Source organism: Silene latifolia, chromosome 2, assembly GCF_048544455.1.
Source record: "Silene latifolia isolate original U9 population chromosome 2, ASM4854445v1, whole genome shotgun sequence".
In the NCBI taxonomy this organism is placed as follows: domain Eukaryota; kingdom Viridiplantae; phylum Streptophyta; class Magnoliopsida; order Caryophyllales; family Caryophyllaceae; genus Silene; species Silene latifolia.
The window spans coordinates 197,547,236-197,572,533 of NC_133527.1; the positions used below are offsets into that span (position 1 = coordinate 197,547,236).

Sequence of the window (25,298 nt, forward strand, 5' to 3'; positions counted from 1 at the left end):
TTTAGGAAAGGAAATAGGGGGTCAAATATGGATTGACTAATGGACCAAATTGAGCGTGGGAGATTAAATTGCCTATCAAAAATATTCTCATAATAAAAATGTTAACAATTGACTGAGACGCTCCAAAATGGAAAAAAGGTAAACAAATAATCTAACTATTACTGCTAGTATGTGGAGTATGTCATTCATTAGTTGATACAGAGTACGTGATAGTGTGGCATGATCACTTGCATTATTGACGTTGAGTCAAAAATAGATATTCTCCCTTCTTTTTTTTGGTTATCCTTGAAGGGGAAATTTAGTATGTGTAGACACAGTGGTGCTTTGAATTATTCTCCATCCATTGAATAGTTCCACTTTGACATTAATGGCTAACTAATTGTTTAATAATTTTTCTAATATTTGTACAAATTTTACAAATATTAGAAAAATTATTTAACAATTAGTAAACGTGACTGTTATTATATAACTAATTGTATAACATGAGATGATATTTGTCAAAATTGAAACCGTTTTGACCGTCAAACTCAAATCTGGATAGTTAATTTGGATTTGAGAGTACTTATTAGCATGTTCTCGTATTTGATATTGTGACAGGTATGTATTCGGGGTTACACACATACCACAGTTAATTCGGTCCGGGTTTGGTCCAGACCAAATGGTCCGGTCCGGTCCATTTTTTCGGTCCGGACCTAAACTTGCTCACCCCTAATTTCAACTTAACTTAGTTTAATCAACATATTTTCAACATACAACCCTTCATAGTTGATATACTTATAGGTGTATAAACACAAGCTTCTCCTAAACATCAAAACCAAAGAAAAAATACACCTACACAGACACACTAGCTACTAGATAGAAAACTCAACTCAAAATGCCATATTATTCATCTTCAAACAAGTTTCTATTCATCTTATCAATCCTAATTACCTTCATATCTTGTACATTCTCCGAGACGCAATATCCCGAGGATCCTCCAATCTTAGACGACATAAACCAATGGTGTGATACCGTCCCACATCCGGAGCCGTGCAAGTTCTTCATGACTGAACAAAAGCTAAAACCACCAAAGGAAAAAACCGAGTTTAGGAAGATGATAGTAGAGGTAGCTTTAGAACGCGCCATTCATGCTCAAAGCCATATATGGGGTTGGGGAATAAGGTGTGACGATCATAAGAAACGCGCAGCGTGGGCTGATTGTGTTAGGCTGTATGATCACACCATTATCCAACTTAATTACACCCTTAACGGCTTAACTAGTAACTCTAGTTTCACTGACTTTGATGCTCAGACTTGGCTAAGCGCTGCGCTGACCAACCTTGAGACGTGTCTAGGTGGGTGGTCCGAGGACATGAATGTCACAACCTTTATATGGCCCCATGTCTCGTACAATGTTTCCGATTTGATTTCCAATAGTTTAGCTGTTAATGAAGGGTTAATACAGGAGGCTGATAACTCTACTAGTGATAACAGTACTACTGATGGTTACCCTTCTTGGTTAAGCCACCATGATCGGAGGTTATTGCTTGGGAATGGTGGTAGATCATTAGCGGTCAAGAAAGCCATGTTTGTCGTGTCTAGAGGTCCCTCCATTGATGCCGCCGCGGCTAGGAGTAATGTAAGGGGAAGGAAGGTGATTCATGTAGGTCCTTATAATAATGATATCACATTGATTGGAGATGGTATAAGGAAGACCGTTATCACTCGCGGTCGAAGTGTTCGTTCCGGTTACACTACTTATAACTCCGCAACTGCAGGTAACATTGATCTCCTCTTTTTCTTGATTATTATTTCTCTGTGTTAGTATATTTAAAACTTTTAGCATTGATTGTAAACATGGAAGACATTAATTACTAATCTTATTTGTTCCTCAATATCTAGATGAAGGCGAGTTAAATGGCCTCCGAAAATACGACTTGCCGACTATTTGTAGATGAATGCATCTTTAACAAAACCATACAATTTTAAGAGTCACTTGACATGATGATTTAGTAACACTATTGTTTTAGTTTTCAATAGTAGAGATTTGAGAATTGTACATAAAGACTTCAACTTGAGTTTCCTTTATCAAAAAAAAAAAGGTGGGATTGCTACATGTTAATTAGTGCCCACTATATGATCAGAATCTTTACATGCATTTTATACTTTTATTTTTCTACTCTTTTCATGTAGAACAATGATTCCAAATTTGGCTACAATGAGCCTTTTAAGTTTCTAATTTGGGAAACTATATGCATTTTTCTTCTTTTGGACACATACTCTAAAAGTTCAGTATGTATTGCCTACTGCCTAGTGCCTAGTACTATGTCGTAGTCAACTTTCCATTTTTCTTGGACTTGGGAGTTGGGACAATGGGCCTCAAATTTGTTAAGCTATAGTGTGCCTAATGACTCAAGTGAAAATGAGATGATGTTATTAAACAGTATTGAATTTTAATATCACTCTTTTATTTTATTTTTTAAAATTGGTCGAAAAAAATCATGTTTGGTAGTATAGTTATTTTGTGCTTGTACTATATGATTAGAGGAACCTAGCTACCAATTATATTTAGGATTTTCATTTAGGATTTTTTTTTCTGTCCTGACAGTTGTAAATTAAATTTATCACGTTCTGAAAACTACTTAGCAAGCTTTATGGACAACTACTTTCATACATAAATGATTGGAAAACTAAAGCTAATATGGAGTAACATGAAAAGAAGGTAAAAAACAATAGCAAGATCTCTTTGTTAAGGAAGGCCATCTCTTTACAAAAATGGAGAAAGCAAACAAGTAGATGGGCTGCATTATTATGCATCTATGGGTATATGAAGGATAATCTAGTCAGAAAATTTGCTTGAATGTGCCATTTTTTTTTACCATATCTGGATGAATAATTGCTACTTCTATAATAGATGAGTTTCACCACTAACATTATTCCTAGTTTAAACTTGGACATTGTGATTTGTAACTTTATAAAGCATGTTTGTCTAATTTTGTACGGTGTATTTGTAAGAAAATGAGAAAGATAAATTGCTTATACGTCCATGTTCATGAACTACCCAATTAGCCTATTAATTTTTTCACAAACGAAATTAGCTTTTTCTTCTTTTGGTTTAACTCTGTAGCTAAGTAATGCTAACTCAAGTAAGCTAACTTGGAATTTAATTTGGATAAATTGTATGGAGTATATGATGATGATTGATGATGATGAGTTGATGACTAGGATGTATTTCCTTTGTTGCAATTATTCATCAATATTGAATCTGTAATCTAGTAAATTGGGTAGAAAACGATCAAATAAAGAAAGAGTGAAACTTTATTATGATAAGGTATACAAAGTAAATTGTATGACTCTTTTATTATGAATATATAAATTCTATTTGTCCTTATGAATAATTACATTTTTTTTGAGAGAAAAATAAAACAAATTTAAACTATTACCCGAGATGAAGGGAGTATATTTTACATTAAATAAAAGTATAGGTGAGCATGGCCGAACAAGGCTTAGACAATTAGACTATGCACCACAATTCTTTTATGACTATATGAACTAGAGTTCCGATTAGATGGTAAATCCAACGACTAATAATATGTCTATATATGGCTTTAAGGTATGTGTAGAATGTTTAATTTACGCTTGTATTGTATAATTCTTAATAATCATCAACCTTGTGATCTTGTAATTTAAATAGAAGTCGACAAATATTATAGATCCAAATAAGTTAAAGGAAATCTTGTAGGGGTAAAATTTTGCAAAGCAAAAACATACAGCAAGTAGATATGGTTATTAGGTCAATCGGGTCGAGTAGTTATAAGAAGTCGAATCATCTTGACCAATAATTTCATACTAGTATTATTATTTGGTCGAGTCGGGTTTGGTTCGAGATTTCGGACAAATAGGTTATGTTTCGATTATAGGTTTGACATCCAGGTGAGTCGAGTTAGTTTCGATTCACCAAACTTTGTGTATTATTGGCTTCAGTTCGGTCAGTTCGGATCGGATCAGATCAGATCGGATCAGCTATTACCAACAACAATTAACACTCATCTTCAAATTCCTTAAAGAAAATTCATTCCCACATAAATAAAACAAAACAAAGTAGTAATCCACTGACCAGTATAGCTGTACACAAGACTACGGATTACTCCATTTGTTAAAAAAATAAAAAATAGAGTCATAGTTTGATGTGGAGATGACTAGCGAGGCAGAAATTAAAGATAGACGAAAAAAAAGAAGCATTTGATGTGGGCTACACCCTATTTCACTTTGCACATTTATGTTATACTAGAAAATTAGCCGTTAGTTGAATTCCTTAACTGTACACTTCCACCTGGAAAAAGAGTCATAGTTTAGGTCATTTTCTTAGGCATTACTCGTTCTTATATAAAATGATTTAGTCCAACTGTTAAATATTGAACTCGTAATATTTATCCTATAAATATACAATGGCTCAAGAGTAAACAATAATGTTATATACTTCATAAATTATAGGCAAAAAATATTATAATAAGTAAAAAATATACTGTAAAAATAAATTACGTATTGTTTTTTGAAGAATATTTCAATTGAAGGTAAACAAATTATTAGGACCAAATAAGTTTTTTTTAGTTAATTAAACCCAGTCTTTTTGAAGTAACAAATTATTAGGACCAAATAAGACGAGCTAATTAAACCCAGTCTTTTTTTTTTTTTTAATAAATTGTCCAATCTTTAATAAGCTTTCTGGTATTTTTAGTTTTCTGTTATTTTTCGTTTAATAAATAGGGTTAAACTCATAAGTTTGTTGCAAGTTTCTATTTCTTCCTAATATTAATCCTGGTTTCTTCATCTTTTTACTCGTTCAAAATGGCTTCAACTACCTTCTTCATCATTTTCCTAGTTTCAGGTTTCGTCGGCGGCGGGGTGTCTCAAACACCGGCTTTCTCCTCGCCTGTCGTTGAAAAGTGGTATACGCAACCCTTGGACCATTTCGTGGTCGGGAGCGATACCACCTTTCAACAACGGGTTTTTGTCGATACATCGTATCGACAGGGGAAACCGGTTGAAGATGGGACGCCCATTTTAGCATTTTTTGGTGGGGAAGCCAGCATTGAGGCATGGCTTGGGGGAGGAGGGATTGTCACTCTTGTGGCATCCCGGTTCCAAGCCATTGTTGTCTACATCGAGGTATGTACGCCAATTTCTTTTTTTATTTCTCGTTTTTTTTATTTTTTATATTGCCTCGTATAATATACTCTACTTCAATTCTATAATGATTTTTCATTACACAATTTGTACCACATCAATCCAGTATGCTACCACCTAAACACAATGTCATAACTTGAAATTTGAATTGTCCATTTTAATGAAGATGTATTTGGAGTGGTTGGTTATAATATTATGACCTAATGAAAAAGAACCCAATATGCTAATTTAGGATCCGAAACTTTATGTGAAGTATGTCAATTCTTTTGGTCAAAAATTCTCATCAGTGTACGTAGGAACTAGGAATATAGCATTGTCATATTTTGCATGAAAATAAAGGAGAGAAAGAGCGTGGGTCAGTGGAGTTAAGGGTACTTTAACTCTTTTTAGATCACATGTTTATCAAGTAGTTTCTGTAGACCTACCTTGTCCTAGTTTTTATATTAAAATATTATTTTCCCTTCCTTAACCTAACAATAAGTCATAGTCTTTATTTTTGGTGTTTTATTAAGCCTTACTTTAACCTACTTTTCGTATTACTCCAAACTTAAAATATCAAAGAAATTTAAACTTTAACCCACTTTAGATTTTATTTTTTTTTAATATAAAATTTAAACTATTGGTAAAGTAAATTAAAAAAAATCACTTTTAAAATATATCAAATGTGATCTCTAATCGTAGAGGATAAAAAGTTAGAAATATTAGTATATTTATATTTTTTTTTTAATTTGTAAAATTAAATTAATAACTCTTTAAAAGGAATAAACTATGAAAAATAGTTTTAACCAATCAAATTATCCAACTGTCCTGGTTTGCCAAGAAAATGATAGGACAATGACGTGTGGGTGATACAGAGTATAGGAGTGAAAATGACTAGGAGGGTCTAATTTAGACCACACCGTGTTTTGGTAAAACATGGGCTTCATTTCTTTTTTGTTTTACATTTATTTTATTATTCATTTTTCGTCCTTATTCAACATATTCGATTAACGCAATTTTGAGTTGAATTATTTGGGCCGAGCCACTTCATACAAGTCCGGGGTAGTATTTCGGTAAAGATATGAATCATGTCAAAAAAGAGAAAAAAATGATTATAACGTGTTTTTCTCTCCGTCTTAATAATTTATTTACATTTAATTAAAATATTCCTAAAAAAATATGAAACGACGAGTCTTACGTCGTTTCATATTTTTTTAGGAATATTTTAATTAAATGTAAATAAATTATTAAGACAGAGAGAAAAACACCTTATAATCATTTTTCTCTCTTTTTTGACATGATTCATTTCTTTACCAAAATACTACCCCGTTGCGGACCTGTATGAAGTGGCTCGGCCCAAATAATTCAACTTAAAATTGCGTTAATCGAATATGACAAAGAGCCAAATTGACCCGATCCCAGCTAAACTCGGCACAACCCTTACTAATCTAGAAATGACGCCACCCTAAACTACCTAAGGAGTAATTGTGATTTTGTCAAAGATCCAATACTTACAAAGATAATGAAAATATATTTACCTAAGCTAAAATAATTCATACTATCAAGAAAGTTTATAGAGTGATTATTATAGTTCAACTTACACCCAATAATATATACTGTACAAATATAGACTACAACAAATGATTATGAGCACTTAAAGCTAATGCAACGATTTCCTCCACCTCGTCTCTACTTCTTATGGACACATAGGAAAACCGGTTAGCGTCTGATGATAGGAGTGTAGTTAGATAGCAAAAAAACTATATCAGCAAGGAAGCACCGTCTGCCATTTGACTGAGTTGGGTACTTGGGTGTGTTCATCTGCAATCGTGAGACAGAGTAAGTGGAGACAAGAGTTTAAAAAAACAGTCAAAATTTAATACAAATAAGAAGACATACGAGTTGTGAAGTAACATGCACAAGAGGCGGAATGGCCATAATACTCTCAGTTATACAGATCGAAGTGTGTCGGGTAAGGTATAAAATCAATAGCAAGCCATTTTCTTAACAAACAAGTCCTGCAACATACCCCTACTAATTCCCACAGTTAGACGAACAATCATCAAATTTATTCCGTCAAGAAAAACACCTTATAATCATTTTTCTGTCCTTTTTAACAATGATTTTATAGGAAGTCAAAAATTTATACTTTTCGTAATGATATCACCAACAATCTAAAACATCTTAATTTCCAAGTGATCCAAGTCAAAGGAAAAAACATACTCCGTAGTATTAATTAATTAATGAACAGTATGAATTTCCAAAACTTAAGAAAAAGATGAGAATTAGAAGTTGAATATTTGTACCATCGGTGGCTGAGTTCTGGTTTTGGCGGTGGCTCAAAACTCGGTTGTGTAGTATCTGTTAGAAAAAGAGGAATTGATTTTGAATGAGATGATTTTATTAATGCAATAGGTTACAGTATATATAGGTTTACATATGAACAACTTATAGAAAAAGAAATAACCTAGTTTCCTAAACTATACACGAAATATGGAAAGAAATAATTACAGTCGGGATGGAAAGAGTAGCGAGCAAGTCATAACAAATATGGAAAAAGATACAAAGATATGCTAATGATTAACACGCCCCCGCAAGATGGACGATCCAGAGGAGAGACCAATCTTGGAGCATAAGGAGGTAAAACGCGGACGAGGCAAAGGCTTCGTAAGAAGGTCAGCAATTTGATCGGAGCCAGCAATGTGTTGAACTCGTAGTTTCTGAGAAAGAAGACGCTCTCGAACAAAATGAAATGATATAGCAACATGCTTCATGCGAGAGTGAAACACGGGATTAGCAGAATAGTGCGTGGCACTCAAGTTGTCACAGTAAAGCACGGGAGACGAAGGGAGAGAAATGCCGAGGTCAGTTAAGAGAGCATGAACCCATTCAAGATCAGCAGTGGTGTCAGCAATGGCACGGAATTCGGCTTCAGTAGTGGAACGGGCCAATGCACGTTGCTTGCGAGAGGACCATGTGATAGCATTTCGACCGAGATAAATAATATAACCAGAGGTGGAAACGTAGTCATCCTTGTCACCAGCATGATCAGAGTCACAGAAGGCATGAAGAGTGACAGGGGAGTTTCGATATAGTTGCAAACCAATGTTAGACGTACCTTGGAGATACCGGAGTAGTCGTTTAGCAGCAGTCCAATGTACATCAGTCGGAGCGGACATAAATTGAGCTAGCTTATTAACAGTAAAGGAGATATCGGGACGAGTTAAGGCAAGGTATTGAAGACCGCCAACAATAGCACGATAATCAGAGACATTGGTAATTGGCGAGCCATGGGAGCGTAGTAAGGGAGGATGATGAACAATAGGCGTGGGAAGAGGCTTGGCGTCTTGCATATGGTGACGTTGAAGAAGGTCCAGAATGTACTTGGACTGAGTGAGTAACAGGCCGGCTGAGTTAGGGGTAACTTCGACACCCAAAAAATAGAATAGGGGACCTAAGTCCTTGAGAGAGAACCTGGCAGCAAGCTTGGTGATAAAAGAGGACAAAATAGCAGTGGATGGACTTGTGATAATAATATCATCAACATAAACCAAAAGATAAATAGGAGAGGAGAGTGTAGTATTAATGAAAAGAGACGGATCAGCTGGAGAGAGACGGAAACCGTACTGTAATAGAGCAGACTTGAGTTCATTGTACCAAGCTCGCGGGGCTTGCTTGAGACCGTAAATGGCTTTGGAGAGAAGACAATGATGAGACGGAGAAGAGGCATCAACAAAACCAGGAGGTTGCGCCATGTAGGCTGTATCAGACAAGGAACCTTGTAAAAATGCATTATTGATGTCAAGTTGACGTATAGACCAATTGTGAGAGACAGCAAGAGATAAAAAGAGACGGGCAGTAGCCGGTTTTACAACCGGACTAAACGTTTCAGCATAATCAAGACCCGGTCGTTGATTAAATCCTTTTGCGACGAGCCGAGCTTTATATTTGTGAATTGTATTGTCGGGATTGTATTTAATCCGAAAAACCCATTTACAACCAATCCAGTTTCGGTCAGGCTGAGGGGGAACAAGGGACCATGTTTTATTGTTGGTGAGGGCAGTGAATTCTTCAAGCATGGCAGCATGCCAGTGGGGTATGGATAAGGCTTCTTTTGTGGAGACGGGAAGATGGTGCGGGTTAGAGACAACGGCTGTTTTGGCATAGCGCGGGTTGGGCTTGCGAATGTTGTTTTGTAGACGGGTGGTAACATTGCGAGGTGGGGGAGGTGGAGGTGGGGGAGGTGGTGGGGAAGGAGTGGCAGGAGAGGTAGTTGGACTGGCAGGTGCAGAGGAAGTTGGGGAGGATGTCGTAGAGGAGAAGGTTGAAGTAGTTGATGTTGAAGGAGGTGTGGATGGTGTCGTGGGTGTGTCAGAGGAGACCAGGGAGGAGCTGGGAGTTGGCGTATCAGATGTGGCAGGGGAGGAGGTGGGAGATGTCGTGGATGCAGGAAGTATGGGAAGGAGAACATAACACCAACGGTTTGCAGCATAATCAGTAGTGGAGGGGGAACCAGTGAGTGTAAGATAAGGGAATGTATCCTCGACAAATTTGACATGTCGGGATGTATAAAGACGTTTTGTGACAGGTTCAAGACAGTGATACGCACTCTTAGAGGCAGAGTAACCTACGAAAATGCACGGAGAAGAACGAGCGGCTAATTTATGGGAAGCATAGGGGCGGAGCCATGGATAGCATAAGCATCCAAAACTCCGTAATTTGAGATAATTTGAGGGTTTGTCAAATAATTTAAGATAAGGAGAAGCATTTGATAGGGATGGTGTGGGGAGTCGATTATTAAGTATACGGCAGTTGAGAAGGCATGAGGCCAGAATTCTAAGGGAAGATGTGCGTGTGAAAGGAGGGAGAGACCGGTTTCAACGATGTGACGGTGACGACGTTCGGCATAGCCGTTGTGTTCCGGGGTGTGAGGAGGAGAGGTAAGATGGGTAATTCCATTTGTGGACAGAGATGGTGTAAGTTTGATATATTCGCCACCATTGTCGGAAAAGACTTGTTTGATGGAGCGATTAAAAAACTTTTCGACTAGAGCTTTAAATCGTTGGAAAACAGAGAAGGTGTCGGACTTGTTTTTGAGTGGGTATAACCAAATGTATTTTGTGAAATGATCAACAAAGATTACGTAGTATTTGAAAAGATCGTAAGAGAAGACGGGAGAAGTCCATACATCAGAGAATATTAATTCGAGTGGAGCATTGGAATGTAAAGAAGATTCGGAAAAAGCGAGTTTGTGACTTTTATTAATATCGCAGGCATTACAATTTGAATAATCTAGTGACGGAATATTTAAAGAGTAATTGCTGCGTAAATAAGATAAAATAGACTTTGATGGATGCCCTAATTTGTGATGCCAAGCAATGGATGGAGTGAGGATGCCGAGGTGAGCTTGAGGAGACGGAGGATACCACAGATAGACGCCATCTTCAAGATTTCCTTGAAGGAGCACCTGACTCGTCGTGATGTCCTTTATTTGAAAAGCAGAAGAAGAGAATTCAATCTTAGCATTATTATCATGACAAAACTGAGAGACGGAAAGTATTTTACGAGATATACGAGGCACATGTAAGACGTTAAAAAAATTTAAAGAGTTAGAGGAGGTGTGAACAAGGAAGGAACCTATAGCAGAAATAGAGAGAGATGTACCGTCACCAATTATGACATCGTCTGAGCCATCGTATGGAGAGTGAAGGGCAAGATTAGCTAGATCTTGGTGATGTGATGACTAGCACCACTATCAACAATCCAGGGACGAGATGTGGAGGGCACGGTGGCAGCAGCCGTGTGAACTTGTGGTGGGGCAGAGGAGCGGGGTGCTGACCGAGGAGGGGGAAAGGGTAAGTCAGGGAGGGTAACATTGGGGAAATCTCTCTTGAACTTGCGACATACAGTGAGGTAATGGCCAGGGAATTTGCAGTACTGGCAGCGACCTTTGAAAGGTGTTTGAGGCTCTGTTGGAGAGTAGGTTGGGGGTGTGGGAAGTATAGGAGGCTGTGAGGAAGGGCGAGGGTACGAGCGATTGGAGTTGGGACGGGTTTGAGCAGCCAAGACGGTTATAGGGTAGGTGGATGGAGGGGTAGTTTGTTTGATGGTGAGTTCGTGATTGATCAATTTTTCATGAAGGGAATCGAAGGAAATCGTTGTGTCCCGTGCTCTGACGGAATCAATTACAGGTTGATAGGTGGAGTCAAGGCCGCGAAGAACTTTGGCTATGATGTCTTCGGCATCCATCACTACTACAGATACAGGCTATAACAACGGTTGAAAACCGTTGTTATATAAAAAAGCGGACGTTGTTAAAGCGTCCGTTGTAAAAGGTTTTAACAACGGTTGGTTTTCTTAAGGAACCCGTTGTTAAAACTATTAACAACGGTTTTAAATATAAAAACCCGTTGTGGAAAGTGTGACTCAATTTTGGAGGGAAAGTTATAACAACGGTTAATTAACAAGGAACCGTTGTTATAACTAAAGACAACGGGTTGTATCTACATAACCGTTGTTGTTTGTTTTTACAAAATAAAAAAAAAATTAAATATTACTAGATGCATGCATAATTACGGGGTCCATTATAATTCCGATGCATGCATTATTACTGCCATCCCTGTATACTATGTGCATATGAATGGACAATATATGGAATGAGAAGGGTTTACATTAGATTTGAAGCAGGGAGATATGATGATTATGGCACAACTTCCTAAACATGCATATATTATATTAATTAAAAAACAACTCAAAGGACACATTACTTAGTATAAATACATACATTATCTCAACTACCATTCCATTATCTCACTATCTTCAAACCCTAACTGCTAAAACAATCTCCAACCCCTAATTAATCTTTCAAACTAACAACTCCAAAGTTCATCAACAAAATGAACGATTACATCCTTAAAACTCTTACTATGACCGAGAAAAATACTAGCTTCATCCGCCGGTTGCTCCACATCGAGGACAGTTTTAGGAGCTATCTTGTGGATGCTCAAGCCGCACTCAAGGACGCCAAAAGATATGGCTTGACAGAGCAGCAGTTGTTGCAGCTATATGACGATATAGCAACTGCTGAACGAAACCTCCAAATAGCTAAGGAGGAGAGGAGGGATATCATAGAAGAGAATAAGACTCTCTATGAAAATATAAGAATTGCATTTTTAGAAATGTAATTCTTTTTTTAATTAATGTATTTATATATATATATATATTAATGAATTATTAATTAAGTTTATCATGCATTCCTCTCTATCATCTTGCTTCTTCTTTGTTTTATTTTATTTAATTTGTTTTACGAGCTAATTAAGCGAATAATAACATAATAATGATCGATAAAAACCCATCATATATACATGCAAATGAAATAATTAAAAAAAGAAAACAATGACGATGAAACCAACAGTGACGGCGAGATTTACCTGATAATTAGAGAAAGTAAGAGACGATGAAACCAACAGTGACGGCGAGATGATAAAGCGGCGATGAGAAAGAGAGAAAGAGAGGATGAGAAAGTGTGTTTGCTGTGTTTGTGTTTGTGTTTGTCTGTGTTTGTGTTAGGTTATGTATGTGTTTTGTGGCTGTAGCTGATCTGTGTTTGTGTGGTTTATAGTATGGAAAGTTTTAACAACGGTTGTAAATCAACAACCGTTGTCAAATAAGTTTTAAAAACGGGTTTAAAAATACCCGTTGTGATTACTTTTCACTAACTTTGCGCCAATTTTGCGCCAAATTATTAACAACGGTTGTGCAAATTTAACCCGTTGTTAAAACGTATAACAACGGTTATATAACCACACCCGTTGTAATTAAGTTTAGTAAAAATCGCGCCATACATTCTACAACGTCTATTGTGATTTTCGTGCATAAACGTTGTTAAAGGGGCGTTGTAGTTGCCTGGATTTGTAGTAGTGCATTGGCTTGCCAAGTGCTGCAAGTTTGTCGGTGTAGGATTTCAGTTGTGTCATGTAGTCTGAGACAGAGAGATTGCCTTTTGAGAAGGAGTCAAGGGTGTCCTTGATTTGCAGTATGTGACCCCTAGAGGGGTTGGCATAAGTGTGAGCAAGGGTGAGCCATGCTTCACGGGAAGTGGTGGTGTTGGTGAGGAGAGATGCGATGTTTGTGGGTAGCGTGCCAATGAGTGCACCCAAGACAAGTCGATCTTGGCGCTGCCAAGTGTGAAGGGCGGGGTTGGATTTGGTAGTTTTTGTGGTTTCATCAGTTAGGGTAGCAGGGGGAGCGGGATGGGTGCCATCGACAAATTTGAGAAGGTCGTATCCGAAGAGGATGTTCGAGATTTGTGTTTTCCAGCTAAAATAGGTGAGAGGGGTGAGTTCTTTGCATTGTGAGAGGTTCACATCAATGAAGGGTGTGTTGGGATCGTTTGGGTTGGGAATCATGTTGCCATGAGGAGCCATGGATTGAGGAAGGGGACGGGTGAAGGGTGGGAGACCGAAAAAAAAATTGGTTGTGTATGTAGTAAGACGGATCTTACAAGCTCGATACCATGTTAGAAAAAGAGGAATTGATTTTGAATGAGATGATTTTATTAATGCAATAGGTTACAGTATATATAGGTTTACATATGAACAACTTATAGAAAAAGAAATAACCTAGTTTCCTAAACTATACACGAAATATAGAAAGAAATAATTACAGTCGGGATGGAAAGAGTAGCGAGCAAGTCATAACAAATATGGAAAAAGATACAAAGATATGCTAATGATTAACAGTATCCGTGTCAAATTGACGTCAATCCATTTGAAAGTGGGCGAGATGGCTTGGTAAAACTGAAATTAATTAAAAATGGGGAATGAAGAGAAGTTGGGGGGATTTATGATGACAAAACGGTAGTGGATATTGTTGTAAAAAAAAACGGTAGTGGATAGAGAACAGTTAAGTTCTCTGTTTTTTTAAACCCACAGTTAACTTATCTGTTTTTCAAAATAGAGAATGGTTAAGTTAGACGAGCATTCTTTATATTCGTTTAAAACATTTAAACTTAACCGTTTTCGGTGTTGCGTTACTCATTTCCTTAATTGTAATAGTGCTATTTCCTAAAAAGAATAATTGTGAAAAGTAAAAGAATGGAAGTTTTTGGGTAATTGATTCCTTTTTGTGGACTTGGTAGTTGGTTCCACGCATGCATGTAACTGTGGTGGACTACAAACAGAAATTGTAACAGACGTTTACAAGAGGTCTTCAAACCTCCATAAAAAATATTGAGTTCCTTAAATCTCTAAAGTTCAATAATTGGGGTCTTCCATTATGGTTTACCCAGGGTCAGTGGGGTCAGCAAATTATGTGCATTTTAAATTGTTTAAAACTCTCAGCAATGAAAAGTAGAAGTAGTTAGTTGACGAAGTGGGAAAGTTAACGGAATGTAGTGATTGAGGTCCTTGAAGCTTCAGAGTTATAGTTTAAGACTTTAAGTCCTTATTTTTATCTTTTATCATACTTGAGGTCGTTGTTGTATGCTTTACTCCCTTTTAACCAGTGAATATTTTTTTTTGACAGCACCGTTTTTACGGCGACTCAGTTCCCTTGGGATCCATCGACGGGGCCATGATGGATCCCCGGATAAGGGATTGTCTTACTTCTCCGCAGGCGTTGGCGGATTTCGCTAACGTCCTGGTTAGCCTGAAGACGGAGATGATGATTCCGCATTCGCCCATAATTGTTTTTGGCGGTTTTTATTCTGGGAGTGAGTTAATCCCGTCTCTTCAATTTTTTTCTTTCTTATGTTTTCTTTTATATATCTGATGCGTAAATAGGGGGTGAAAATTTACAATAAAACTTACGGGAATTGCGAATAAAATTAAATTAAAATAATCCTGAAATAAAATATAATAACTAATAAATTACGGGTTGACGATATAAATCAAGAACGCAAATCGAGAATGGACGGAGCAACAGCCACGGTTGGAGCAGCCGTGTATGATCCTTGGGCATGAATTTGTGGCTTCGATTTATTTCTTGTCAAACTTTGTAATCTATGTTGTCAATTCTTTTTCTCCATAAAATTTAATTAGATGATTGTGGTAGAAACTAAGTAGGACTAGAATTAAATAAGGGTCAAAATTTGGTCTATCCTAAGTGTTTAGGTTGTTTTAGAGGACTATATAAGCCAAGGTTGTAATTCATTTTTACACATCATGGAAGAAATTGAAATTGTTTTTGAGAAGTTTTCTCTAAAAACCGTCAGAAGCATTTTGTGTTGCCGTAAACACGAGTGTTGAGACAATAGAGAATCGACGCGTTCGATCCTTGACTTAGACCGAGGACGTGTTCCAACGTTTAAGAGGAATTCTTGTCGCGTTACGAGAATTTCACCCATTATCAAACTATAGGTCTAGTTTGATAAATATCCCTAATTTCACAAAAAAAAATACAAAACAAATATTCCATCCGTTCAATCCGACCCAAAATGTCGACACAAGTCAATCAAATGACAACAATCGACCAAAATGCTTCCGCACCAGAACCCTTCACGTTGCAAGTGGTATCAGAGCTTCGGCTTTTTATTTCCTTAAACTAAGACGATCCTATGGGGAAGAAAAAGGTGTTCGATCCTAGTTTACCACCTGTTTTTGATGTGTACGAAGATGATGTTACATCGCCCTTTCACGATGGTTTTACAAAGGAGGATAATCTTGCTGTCAATTTCGATATGCCTTCTATATTCGATGGCACTATCAATTGTAATGAAACAATATCGGAAACACAATGAACAGCTCAGGAGAATCGAGTGGTCAATTTTGAACCCGTGTGTTTATTCGGTTCGGTATGCTATTGTGTACATTGGAAGGCCATGGTGAATGGCACCTTTCATTTTCACGGTTCTAACGATGCTCCAAGATCAGTTCGTGGGTTAAAGCATCTCGGGCAGAAGATGTTTCGGGACTGTAGAGTTTGTGGGTGGAATCAACAACAATCATCGAAGGTGTTCAACCCGGGCATTGGGTAGCAAAAGATGAATGCAAGGCAGCATCTCACCTCGACACTTGAAGGTACAAGAATCGGGACGATTCTTTTTGAAGAGGGAGAGTGTTGATGCGTAAATAGGGGGTGAAAATTTACAATAAAACTTACGGGAATTGCGAATAAAATTAAATTAAAATAATCCCGAAATAAAATATAATAACTAATAAATTACGGGTTGGCGATATAAATCAAGCACGCAAATTGAGAATGGACGGAGCAACAGCCACGGTTGGAGCAGCCGTGTATGATCCTTGGGCATGAATTCGAGGCTTCGATTTATTTCTTGTCAAACATTGTAATCTATGTTGTCAATTCTTTTTCTCCATAAAATTTAATTAGATGATTGTGGTAGAAACTAGGTAGGACTAAAATTAAATAAGGTTTAAAATTTGGCCTATCCTAGGTGTTTAGGTCGGTTTAGAGGGCTATATAAGCCAAGGTTGTAATTCATTTTTACACATTGATGGTATCAAGGTATACCTCGCAAGTGCACGATTTGTCGATGCACACTTTAGAGGGTCGATCCCACAAGGAGTAGGTAGACTACTAATCGTTCTAGTTCACGAGCTTAGCTAAGTCAAACTAAAATTGAGAGGTGGTAACGATCTAGTACTAAACTAGCAAATTGAAAGGCTAATAAACTAGACAAGCAAAGAACAAGCTAAAAAGGATTAAAAGTTGATTAAATAATAGGAAAGGCTAGAACTCGATTTTCCCACGAATATAGGTAATTCCACATGTTAATTCCCTCGGCTAATCTTAAGGGGTAGAAAGGTAAGGGGGAGATGACTCTAATTCGCCTAAAACCTCCCTCTCGGATTCGCAATAGGACACTAGCTACCGCAACTAACCCCCCTCTTGGGTTCGAAAGTCGGTATCCCAAGTCTAAAGCCCAACAACCCGAAAACACATGTAATTCTCAAGGTAGCCTAGCATTAACTAAGGTCATTAAGCCCCCCATCAAACTCCGGGTCATCCCACTCCCTCTTTCGAGGGTCGATTTCAAACGCTAACTTAGAGGTACCCTTCCCCGGTTCTCCCTTTCGGTCTCAACCGAGGTTAGCAATAGGGTCAAGTTCCGGGCACCCGATTTCCAACCTAACCAACTCTCGTTGGTGGACAAGGGTCACAAATTGACACTACCCAAAATCAATCCATAAACAATTCATTCCTCTAAGCTACCCTCACCAATTTCCCCCAACAAATTAGCCTAAATGAGAATTAATTAGTGAAATTACTCATACCGGGTCAAACCGAGTCCTAGTAGAAGACTACTCACTAATCATGTTTCTAAAGGCAAGAGAAACAATAAATATGGAGTCTTTAAGCATAAACATAATGGGAGAATGAATTCTACTTCTAAACATGCAATACTCCAACAATAATTATGAAGAAAGATAATTTAATCTAATAATGAGGATGATTAAACTAAAAGACACAACCTTTAACACAAGTAACTCAAAGATTCAATCTTTAGCACAAGTAAATCAAAGACTCAATCTTTGGGTGTAAATAACAAGGATGAACAAAGGAAAGATGAACAAGAGAGAAAATAACAACAATCAAACAACAAGAATGGAAATTTAACATAAACAATTAAACAAAACTTAATGGAAAAGCAAATGTAAACTAATGAAATTAGGAAGAGAAATAATACCAACTCAATAGCAAGAAAGGAATTTGGATTGAAAAATAAGGAAGGAGGAACCTTCATTCTTCTTACAACCCAATTTCTACTACTAAATAATTGAAGAACTTGTTCTAATTAAGGAAAAATTAGCAATGTAATTAACAAGATTCAAACTTGGAAGAGGAAATTAATTTAGATCTAGGGTTGTGTGTACAAATGGTTAAGGGATGGGGTATTTATAGTCTTTCATAAGATTATGAAGAAAAGAGGAGAAAAGAGGAGAAAAGCCCAAAATCCGTCATCTGTTGTGTCCTGCCGGTGGTCCGGCTGCCGGTTCGCCTACCGGCAGCGAGGTCAAATAAATTTGAAGTTTGGAAATTTTGGAAATAGCTGGCAAGTGTGTTCTGCCGGTGGACCATTCATTGTCGGCCTGCCCGCCAGAGAACACGATCTTCAAAGTCTTCAAACTCTTCATATGTTGCGTTCTACCGGTTGACCGGCTACCGGTGTGTCTACCGGTAGCGAGGCCAAACTCTTTTTCTCCTCTAATTCCAATTCAACTCTAGCTGCTGTGTTCTACCGGCTGCCGGCTTGCCGGCAGAACACAACCTTCAGCATTTTTCCTCCTTTTTCTTGGCATTGTGGGGAGTGTGTTCTGCCGGTGGCCAGACCGGCAGCTGTCAGTCTGCCGGCAGAACACTCTTCTCAGCATCCTTCACTTCTCTTTCTTCGCAAGCTAACACGGGTTAGCCCTTCACTCGGGTTTCATTCTGTCTTCCCTTTTTCAAGGCTAATTCCCTGCAAAAGATCACAGGGAGCCGTAATATAGAGGTACATGGAATAAAAGGGCAAAACATGAGCGAAAGAGAGCTAAAACCGTGCTAAAGAGGTTGAAACGCATAAAAAACGGGAAGTAAAAAGGCGTAAACTAATCACATATCACACATCATGGAAGAAATTGAAATTGTTTTGAGAAGTTTTCTCTAAAACCCGTCAGAAGCATTTTGTGTTGCCGTAAACACGAGTGTCGAGACAGCAGAGAATCGACGTGTTCGATCCTTGACTTAGACCAAGGACGTGTTCCAACGTTTAAGAGGAATTCTTGTCATGTTACGAGAATTTCACCCATTATCAAACTATAGGTTTAGTTTGATAAATATCTCCAAATTTCACACAAAAAATACTAAAAAAATATTCCATCCGTTCAAATCATCCATAATGTCGACCAAAGCCGAGCAAATGCAAACAATCGACCAAAACGCTTCCGCACCCGAACCCTTCACGTTTCAATATCCCATATCTATATAGAATACTAACAATTTTATTTAACAAACAGTGTTGGCAGCGTATTTCCGGATGAAATATCCGGAAATAGCCGATGGGGCCCTAGCATCATCGGCCCCGATCCTTGGCTCAGCGGATCCAGGACAGCAGTATTGTGCTATCGTCAGCCGCGACTTTGCGGTAAAACTCAAATTTTATATCTGTCAATTTGATACTCATTTCAAGTATGTTAGATTTTCACGACTCTAACGACTTCTTTTGTCTATGCAGAGTGAAAACCTGGTGTGTTATGGATATATCTCAGAGTCGTGGAGGCAGATTGACGAGATAGCCGCCCAGCCAGGGGGTCTCGACACTCTATCTCAGACGTTCAGCACCTGCGCGTATGAAAAATTCTATCCTTAATACTCGATATATACGTGTGTTGTATTTTCATAGTGTTAGTATATTTTAGCCCAAGTACTCTTTTGGACAGTTTGGGCCTATAAAAGTCGGACCTAGTTGTTCATAACTTCTTAGCCCAATAATTATAGGACAGACCAAATATGATGATAATCCAAAAATTTACGCTTACTTTTTAATACGTCGATGGCTCGATATCCTATGATGAAAATTAACATGTCTGATTATACAAATAATTAACAAAATAAGACATGGTCATATATTTTAATTAGGTCATTTATTTGGATGTTTTTTTTTTTTTTTGTTAAGCTAATATTAGTGATAAAATGGTTTTATAGAATAATATTAGAGATTATATTATCACATTAGGAAAATATTATTTAAAATATAATAGGATATTATGGTTAAAAAACTTATAACGGAGTTCCAAAATCATCTTTCATAACTAACCATTTAGACCGATAATTCACGGAAATAAAATAAAATAGGCCACATAGTTATGAACTACTAGTACTACTTTATGCAAATTTTATATAAGTCATTTCATCTTTCATAGTCCGTCGTAAATATTCTCCAATAAGATGGCCTAATTAATAGTAATAGTTCGAAATGAGAGTTTTAGTGAAGGAAGATAAGGTAAAAATAGATAATAAATGAAATAGTATATTTATTGATCCCACCTTTCTTGGACATTTTTTAGAGCAACTTTTCTACTTTTATTATTAAGGTAATTTTAAAGAAAGGAATCACAAATTCAATGGTTTTCAGTTTTCACTTTTAAAAGAGAAAGTTCTCACTATAAAATTTAATTTAAAACAATAAAATTAAAACTTTCACCTCATAACGTAAATTAGCGATAACAAATTATTCTTAATATTAAATATAAATAACCCTAATTTTTGAACCCGAAAAAATAAGTCATTAACATTATAACCACAATTAATTAACAACTTGTCAAATTAACTCAAAAGTTCGTATTTTAAAGCTAAAACTAAGAGCATCCACAACAACAAAAAGTTTTTGTTGTTTTTTGTGGGTCCTCAACCTATACACCTCATTTTATCATAAAGTGATATTTTCCCCTAAAATTTTATACAACAACAATTAACAAATTTCATGTCAATTAGATCAATAATATAATAAAAAATGCAATCATTCTCTCATTGTGATAACCTACAACAACAAAAAGATTCCTTTCTAAAGTTGATATTTACGTATTCATTCCCCCACAACAATAAAAAAATTTTTATCATAAAACAAGTTTTTGTGAAACTCATCCAAATATGATGAGTTTCACAAAAAGTCATTTTTAGATAAATTCTTTTTGTTGTTGTGGGTTAATAATTGTAAAAATATCAACTATGAGTGTAGATCTTATTGTTGTTGTAGATGGTCTAAAGACTATCTATTTAAGCTCCCATTGTTATGTTAGATCTCAAAGTTTTGAACTTCAAATAATTATTTTTAATTTTTAATTTTTAAAGCAGTAGTAAAATGCATGCTTAAAGGATATTTTTTGTTGGATAATAAAAAGGTTTTGAACTAAAGATAATTAGGTCATTTAATTGGGATGTGTTTTTGTTGTTATTGAGCTAATATTATTCAAAAAAATGGTTTTAGAATAATATTAGAGATTATACTATCACATTAGAAAAATATTATATAAAATATAATAGAATATTATAGTTAAAAAGACTTACAACGGAATTTTAAAATCATCTTTTATAACAAACCATTTAGACCGGTAATCCATGGAAATAAAAATAAAATCTGCCACATATTTATGAACTACTCAAACTATACTTTGTGTAAATTTTGTCTAAGTCACTTCATCTTTTATAGTAATTACTTTCTAATAAGACGTCCTAACTCCTAATTAATACTAGTAATAGTCCAAAATGAGAGTTTTAGTAAAGAAAAATAAGGTTATAATTTATGAAAAATGAAACAGTGTCTTTATTGGGTCTCACCTTTTTTGGACTTTTTTTAGAGCAACTTTTCTACTTTTATTATTGAGTTAGTTTTATAGTAAGGCACCTTTTTTTTTTTTTTTTTAAATTCATTGGTTTTTAGTTTTCAATGTTAAAAGAGCAAGCTCTCACTATAGAATTTAATAAAATAAAATTAAAACTTTCACCTCATGACGTAAATTAGCGACAACAAATTATTTTTTATATTAAATATAAATAAAAGCTAATTTTTGAACACAAAAGAGTAAGTAATAAGTAATCGACATTAAAACCACAGTCAATTAATAACTTGCGAAATTAACTCAAAAGTTCATATTTTTAAGCTAAAACTAAAGAGTATCCATTTAAGTTCCCATTAATTATGTTAGATCCCAAAGTTTTTAACATCAAATAATTATTTTTAATTTTTAATTTTTAAAGCGGTAGTAAAAACTAAAAAGCATGCTTAGGACAAAATATTTTCTAAATCAAAAGTTGGGTTTTTTTTTTTTTTTTTTTTTTTCAATTTTTAGCTTATTTTTTAGAATTTAGACCAAGAGAATAATATCTGAATATGTATCTCCTTTAGAAATTTATATCACTTGGGCTCTGAATATAGAAAACAATAGAACAAGCAAACTCCAACCCGATAACGAGTCCTCATTTTCGCTCTCATAGAGTTACAAATACCGCATGAAAATTGAAAAGTGAAAAACATTCAGCGGGTCCGGGGTTCCCTTTAAAGGCGCCGTCGGTGTTAAGCAAAAGCCAGCCATGAGGAGGTGGGTTCCAAACTTCCAATGAATAAAACGCTCCTCATGAGCTGAACCGGGTATAGGTATAAAAAGGGAGAAGGGATCGAGAGCCTTCCTAGCGAAGTTGAATTGACCTCGCTAAAACCGAATAGGATATGAAATTTCAAGTTATAAAACACTATTTTTCGGCTCAAAATCACAAGTTTTACATATAGCCAATATGGTAATCGAAACCTCGCCTTGTATTTTAAACGCGCACTATTATTTGAGCTAATCGGTTCTGATTTAGGCTTTTTGTTGATATATACGGAGTAGAAAATAGTGATTTGGGCTTTAGTTGTATGTTTGGGCTGGGTCTTTATAATATATTAGACTGGGTTAGATGATACAATAGCCCAAATTTTGCCCTTAACTTTTGGGCTTCTTTATCAGACTATTTTATTGGGCCAATACCAGAATTGAATTTGGTCAACTTATTTATTGTGACTTTGACTTATTATTATCAGTTTGACTAATTAAGTCATTTTTAATAGGCCGTTGTCAACAACCTACGAGCTAAAACGATATTTAGCTCTAGTTTACAATTATGCTGCCCAGTATGACAAACCAGCTGGTCTCATAGCCCAGCTGTGCAAGAATATATCCGACGCCTCCCGAGATGATATTCTCAGGGGCATCGGATATGCTCTTTTGTCTTTTACTCAACAGCAAACCTGCAACAACATATCTTTGTCAAATTCCGGGTTGTTTTTGGTCCCAGACGCAGCTTCCCGGAAGGCCTGGGACTGGCAGGTATATTAGTTACCCCGAATTAAATCCTTTTCATATTCGACTTATATTATTTTACACAATTGTTTAATTTCTTAATTTGTTTTGTAAGGTTTGTACCGAACTTGTGACTCGTCAAGGTTGCGACGAGTTTACAATGTTCGAGAGGAGTGCTTTCAACGTCTCCATGTTTATGGAGACGTGTTTTGCGACTTTTGGGACGTTTTCCAGTCCTACTTCGACTTCCACGTACTACGGTGGCCAGGTAATTCATACGCTTTGTCTTTTTTATTTATTTTGTTTTAATTTGAGTATGTATTATGTAAAATAAAGATCAACCAAACAATAAAATGGCTGTTTGTAGACTACTGACTAATAGGCCGGTCCTGAATATTTAGAGCCCCTAGGCACAATAATAAAAACGGGCTCCTTAAAAATCTTAATCCTCGGCCACAATTATTGGCGTCTTTACGCCTTAGGGCCCAGGGTCCCGGAACACCGTAAAACTAAATTTACTGTGTATTTTTTAAAATTTTAAGGTTGGAAATTTAAAGTGAACTGAACTAATTAACTTGTTGGACCAGCCTACATTAACTTGTTGGACCAGCCCAATATCAAATTCTCAAGTTAATTGCAAGGAATTGCCTTCAAAACCCAAGGCTTCTTAGTAAACTGGTTCAACCCAAATAAATCGACCCGTCATCTAACTCACATTCAAACCAAGAACTCAAGATTGCTCCGCCCTTGACACGAATGTAGAGGTGAATGGTGATCAATGATCATGGTCCGGTTTTGGATCGGGTTAAGACTTTAAAGTGAGCCTAAGAGTTAACGTACCTTTTTGGGTAGGGCCACAAGTTTTTGGGGCCAACTTTAGGGCCCAAGCATGGAAAATATTCGTGTTGGGTTGACGGCTTTTGGCCGATCAGCTTTACCTGAATAATTATTGCCGACTGTTATCCTTAGATAACTTGAAAATAATAAATACCCCTATACCAATATTTATTGCCGCATACCGCCCCTTAATAACAAAAGTAACACTACCCGACCCGATTATGTGAGAGTCCAAAATAACCACAACCGAAAAGTCATTATGTAATATAAATTTTATTATATTTAATTAATACCGTTATTGTTTAATAATAGGATCTTAAAAAAGCGCTAAAGAGATCGTCCAGTAACATCATCTTCTCTAACGGGTTGATGGATCCGTATAGTGGGGCCAGGTAATTAATTTTATTGTCTTGCAATTGTATTTTTGACTGCAATTTCAATTACAATTATTCACGGACTAATAACTATTTTTTTTCAATTATACAAGTATTTTGGAAGATATTTCGGATACGGTCGTTGCTATTACCACAAAAGAAGGTGAGTAATATTTCTTTCCCTTAAATCATAATTATTTATTTTTCAATAAATTCAGTATTTAGATATTCTAAACATTAATTTTTTTTTAACAGGATCCCACTGTCTAGACCTGAACCCGCCTCAGAAAAATGATCCAAAATGGCTCAAGCGTCAAAGAGAGAAAGAACTGAAGATTGTTGGGCGTTGGATCAAATCAGCTAAATCATCGGGCCATAAATTGTCGAGTGACAGAAAATATGTGTTTTTTCTTGTTATTTTAGCCGTAAACCTATTGGTTTAGTATTTGTAAGGAGTAACATTTGAACCCTTAGATAAATTAACCATATGTAAATAATAAGACGGTTTATAAAAACTCTCTTTAATTTCTTAGATGTGACGGTCTGAAATGGAAATGTAGAAATATCGATTATCCAACGGCCAAGTAACTTACGAGGTAGTGATAAGAGGGACCTGACCCCTGGCCATGTAGATTAAGCCCATATTTGGGCTAATGTCACGTAGAGTAACCCATCGAAAAAAAGGGTGAAATATGAAGACTTATAATAAAGTGATTACATCAAATCCTTAGGCACTGACAGCGCTCTTTAAACTCTAACCATTTTTGCACTAAAAGCCTGGGTAAAGTTCTCGAAGAACCTTCACGACACTATAATGTCATTATTGAGTTCCAATCGAGCTGAGCTAAAAATGGCCCAACGGCCAGGCGGGGCTGGCCCTGAGCTTTGACCACTCTTATTGGACACTGGTGAGGGTGAGCATTAGTTCGAGACCGGACCGGACCAAAAACCGAAATCGTGAATTTTTTCGACCGAATACCGGACCTAAAATTTCGGTCTTGGACCGACCAAACCTGAAATATTCGTTTTGGTCCGGTCCGGTCTTAGTACTAATTGGACCGAAAACTAGGATTTGCCAATAATAATAATAATAATTATGCACTAATTATTTAGTTTCGGCAAATCAAACAAATAAATAATTAAACTATCATTTGATTTAAATAAT

General features: G+C 36.4%; 1 protein-coding gene across 1 annotated transcript; it reads left to right on the top strand.

Annotated features, from left to right (window-relative positions):
* Window positions 1–717: 717 nt before the first annotated feature.
* LOC141632605 (uncharacterized) lies at window positions 718–24,657 on the top strand. Its single transcript, XM_074445140.1, has 10 exons — window positions 718–1,757; window positions 4,862–5,148; window positions 14,671–14,857; window positions 19,104–19,231; window positions 19,322–19,434; window positions 22,691–22,949; window positions 23,038–23,190; window positions 24,072–24,151; window positions 24,247–24,296; window positions 24,389–24,657. The coding sequence occupies exons 1-10, from the start codon at window positions 875–877 to the stop codon at window positions 24,574–24,576; spliced, it is 2,328 nt and encodes a 775-aa protein (XP_074301241.1). The 5' UTR covers window positions 718–874; the 3' UTR covers window positions 24,577–24,657.
* Window positions 24,658–25,298: the final 641 nt, after the last annotated feature.